This window comes from Sardina pilchardus, chromosome 13 (assembly GCF_963854185.1).
Source record: "Sardina pilchardus chromosome 13, fSarPil1.1, whole genome shotgun sequence".
Lineage (NCBI taxonomy): Eukaryota > Metazoa > Chordata > Actinopteri > Clupeiformes > Clupeidae > Sardina > Sardina pilchardus.
The window spans coordinates 17094768-17099767 of NC_085006.1; the positions used below are offsets into that span (position 1 = coordinate 17094768).

Below are 5000 nucleotides of genomic sequence, written 5' to 3' on the forward strand. Positions count from 1 at the left end.
AGAACCCTTCATTATGCGATCATTTCCACAAAGTCTCAAGGTGTCACTAATGTCTTATTTCGACTGACCAGACAGAACAGCATGGCCATATTGCGTGTTCATCTGACCTCAACGTTCTCGAAAAAAAAAAAAAAACGTCACTAACAACAAAGTGGCCTCGCTGATTTGCACACACTGCTGAAGCAATGACAGAGACGTTACCTGACTATCTCTGCCTGCCTCTGTGCACGCAAACAATTACACAGCCCAGGAGGCTTAACCACCGAAATCTGTGTACACATCTGTCAAAAAGCTTAGCCGCCTCTCCATCCCAGCGCAAACAAACAAACCTCTCTCATTCCGTCTGACAACCGGAGAACAAGATGAACCCCGCTGAAGGGTTTACTGTCTCCACCGTCCCCGTGTGTACCTCTAATTAGCGGGAGGGAGCCTGATGATTGGGATAGCACCGCTGACAAGTGTGGGATGAGTGCGACCAGCCTATCAGTCTGTCCTTGACAGACAGACACACACACATACACACACACGCACGCACTCACGCACTCACGCACACACACACACACACACACACACACACACACACACACACACACACACACACGCGCGCATGCATTCACACACCCCACACACACACACACACACACACGATGATTCTGGCTGTGGAGTCGGTGGCGGTGTCTGTCCCGACGTGACAGCGTCCCATTTCCCTGCGCTGCCAGTCCCCCAAACTGATAACCCCCGAGCGAGAGGCAATTAGACGTCTTTGTCTCTCACCACTCTTTCCCTCCTTCACTCTCTCGCTCTCTCCCTCCCTCCCTCCCTCCCTCTCCCTCTCTCCCTATCTCTCTCTCTCTCTCTCTCTCTCTCTCTCTCTCTCTCTCTCTCTCTCTCTCTCTCTCTCTCTCTCTCTCCTCTCACTCACTCCCACTCTCTCTCTTTCTTTCACTCCTCCCTCTCTCTCACTTGGGCTAAATCCGGGAAGCTGGCTAATTAATGAAGCCAGAGGACCGAACACAGCAAACGGGCAGGAATAACATCACACAGCCACTCCATAATCTGACACATGAGTGCTTGACATCCAAATGATTGTGTGTGTGTGTGTGTGTGTGTGTGTGTGTGTGGGTGTGTGTGCGTGTGAAAAAATTCAAGCTCTCATCCTAATGATGATCAACCTCTCAATCACTCTTTGTGAATAGTTGACCAGCTCAAGGTGTGTGTGTGTGTGTGTGTGTGTGTGTGTGTGTGTGTGTGTGTGTAGCTGTCTGTGTGTCTGTGTGTCTGTTTGTGTTTGTGTTTGTGTTTGTGTTTGTGTTTTAGGGAGGACATCCAAAGCAAGTTGTCCCAGGACTTTCACTGGAGGATTTGATGTATTTTGCTTGGTTGCCAAAATAACAACCTAATTATTTCCTCTCTCTGTGTGTGTGTGTTTGTTTCCTGTTTGCAGGAGCCCTTCACCACGTTCTTCCTCAATGCCAATGGCAACAAGTTTGACCACCCAGACCGCACCTTCTCCTCAATCGCCCGCTCATGGAGGAACTGCCAGCGTGACACCTCTGACGTCAAGGTGAGTGGGCTTATGGGTAATATATTATGGGCCTACTCTTAAACCCAGTCCCTAAAACACCTACATATCTTTCCTGTGACATGCCTTCAGCAGCGTTCGCCTCGTTACAGTGAAAAGACGACTGTTTCCACAGCACAGCACAGCACAGCACTGCATGCTTTACCCAAGAGTATAAGCACCACTCAGAAAAGGGTTAGCTATTAAATATACATGTTAGGGGTTTCTTTTATAGCCCAAGTGCCTGCAATTGCACTCATGGAATATATGTGAAATGTAATGCTGCTTTTGGAAAAAAAAAAGAAAGAGTAAAGAGAATATAAAATGAACAAAAAAAATGAAAAGGAAAATCGTGAAATGAAAAAAACAAATGCTACAAGGTGAACACCGTCTCGGACCGAGCCAAGGGCACATTCTTTTATTCTGTATTCTGTGGAGAGAGAGAGCGGGAAGGAGAGAGAGGGAGGGGGAGTGTGAGAGTGAGGGAGAGAGAGAAAGAGAGAGACAGAAAGAGAGGCAGAGAAAGAGAGAGAGAGAGAGAGAAAGAACACTCACAGCTATGGAAGAACCCTGCTGCCTCCGCTGCATTTTGCCCATTCCACAGCACGCAGCAGGAACAGGCGCTGACCTCAAAGTGTCATATTTTTCTAGCACACTCCGCATCGGGTTTCGACTAGCCCCGGGCAATTAATAAAGCATTAATGACAAAAGCTATTTAAAATGTACTCTTTTATGCACAGACAGGGCTTTTACTCACCAGGGCCCGCGGAGCTGCAGTCAACAGCAACCCCACACACCCCCATCGCTGGAGCTCCTGCCTGCCTCCGCAGCGTAGCGTTAGCGTAGCGGGGCTAGCGTGGTAGTCATGCGCCACCCTGTTAACAAATACCGTAGCGGCTGCTTGCAAAGCACTCCGTGTGTCCGACTGCATTTGTGTTTACACAGGTTCCAGCCGTGCATACGTGCTCTAAAAAAAGAGAGGGAGATACTGATACTCATGCCGCCTCTTTTGTGTCTTTTGTTCATAATGTATAAGCAACAGGGGTTTTTTTTTTTTTTTTTTTTTTTGTTCAGCCATTTTGCTTCTGCTGTGTCTTTGAGGCGCAGGCAGCACACACACAGATGGCTTTTTCTCCCTGAGTAACTCGATTTAGTCGAGCAGAGAATCCCCATACAGCCCACCTGGAGAAGGACACCTGGATAATCTCACTCTCGCTCAAAAAAAAAGAAAGAAAATATTTAATGTAATGTTTATGCAGTGCCGACCACAGACGCAGGCGGAAAAAACACACGGTTGCATAAACACACGTTTTTTAAGTGCACTCCACTGCATGTGGACTCAAATATATGCATGTATATATATATACACACACACACACACACACACACACACACACACACACACACACACACACACACACACACACACACACACACACACACCAAAGGACATATGCACACAGAAACACATACATACAGACACATAGACACAAACACACACCTACACACACACACTTTTACAAAAATGCTCACACATCCAAAGCACATACACACATGCGCGCACACACACACACACACACACACACACACACACACACACACACACTCAGAGACTGGATGTCTGAAACCCTGCTCCCTGGGGTTTGGTTGGGAACTGTGTGGAGCCCTTTCATGGTGAGCAGGGTCATCAGGAGCCTGATTAAAAGGCGGCTTGTTTTACCCGCATACACACACACACACACACACACACACACACACACACACACACACACACACCTACCGCCTTCATTAACCCCACAGTGCGCTTGGCGTAATGAGGACAAGCTGGGGGAGGCAGTGCCTCTGATTGGGGGGTGTGTGGGGGTGGGGGAGTGTGTGTGTGTGTGTGTGTGTGTGTGGAGGGGAGCGGGGGGCTTGCATTGCAGGGTGACAGAGGTCAAGAGGTCCTGAGCGGGGGACCCGAAAGAGCAAGTCAGCCGGAAACGGCCCTCTCCTGTCCCCACAGTCCAGTCCTGTCCAGTGTCCCAGCACTGCTCCACAGCGCTGTCTGAGTGAGTGGTGCAGTCAGGTTGGGCCACTTGGTGACTGAGTCAGAGTGATGACAATTATATTTCCCTCTGAGAATTACAATGGCTGCATTTGAGTGTGTGGGTATGTGTGGTAGGTGTCTATGTGTGTGAGAGAAAAAGAGAGAGAGAGAGAGGGACAGAGAGAGAAGTGTGTGTGTGTGTGTGTGTGTGTGTGTGTGTGTGTGTTTGAAAATAACCATGGTACTGTGTATGTGTTGCATGTGTATGATGTAAGTGTGTGTGTGTGTGTGTGTGTGTGTGCGTGCGTGTGTGCGTGCGCGCAAGTCTGAATGTGTGTTTGCCGGTGTCTGCAGGGAGTGTGACAGGCCCTGATGAGTGTGCGGTCAGGGTGTAAAGTGACAGGGGCTGGCGTGATTGACTCGTTAGGCCGTTACGAGGCTGTTGCTGAATTAATGACCACCAGGGGAGGAAGGTGCTCCACAGCCGAGCTGCCAGTCTGGAGGAAGGGAAGAGAGGAGGCGTGAAAGACACAGAGCGAGGGAGAGAGAGAGGAAGAGAGGTGGAGGAGGAGGAAGAGGAAGAGAGAAGGTTATTCATACCTTTGTGAAACGTTTTTCCTTCTGCCTTCAGTGTAGTAATAATTGTTTTTAAGAAGCATGCTTGTGTGGGTTTACTACTGAGGTCCATACTGTGTATGAATATATACTTGCACATCTTTCTTAACACCACGTCCCGACAGGATCCGAGTGAATCCATTAAGTATGCCCTTCTGTTGTGTCATATTTCTCATTGAAAATAGCAGAGCAACGTGACCGATAGAAAGAGAATAGAAGCAGGGTGTCCAGAACAGAAAAAGGTAGAAAACGTTCTCTCAAAATATCGCCTTGCATTGTCAGGACACTCCAATTGAAAACAGTGTAATTAAACGGATTTTAGCGCTAATTTATGCTGGCATCATTTCCTGTCTATAAGAGGTAGATTGTGGAAAGAAATGGAGCTGCACAAGGAGGCAAAGAGAAGATGGAGAGAGAGGTGTCTCCTGCCCCACAATGCACCTCTCCCCTCCCTCTCCCATAATGCACCTCTCTCCTCCCTCTCCCCTGGTGAATACGGCTGACGGGCTCTCGCTTGCACCCACCCTGTGGGCATGCTAAATCAGCCCTTATGAAAACACGGGACAGGGAGAGACAAGTTCCACATAAACTTCACTCAGTGAGGGGGGAAAGCAAAACAACAACACGGGCGCTCATCAACTCCTGTCCGTCAAAAGCCCGAAAGAGGGCAAGGATGCGGAATAACACCTTAAACTGCTTTTAATGGTTTTAGATGCTCCCCGACCAGGAAGTCAGCTGGAAAAGAGGGGATGAAAGAAAGAGAGCAGGAGAGGGAAAGACGCGCTGTGCGCGGAG

The 5000-nt window shown here is 48.8% G+C and overlaps 1 protein-coding gene across 1 annotated transcript in view; it reads left to right on the plus strand.

The window, feature by feature from the left end:
• LOC134099150 (neurobeachin-like) overlaps nucleotides 1-5000 on the plus strand; it is a 303605-nt gene that overhangs the window by 268824 nt on the left and 29781 nt on the right. The window contains exon 47 of the mRNA XM_062551941.1: nucleotides 1445-1564. Coding sequence (XP_062407925.1) covers nucleotides 1445-1564 — 120 coding nt within the window. The remainder of the gene's footprint in view (nucleotides 1-1444; nucleotides 1565-5000) is intronic.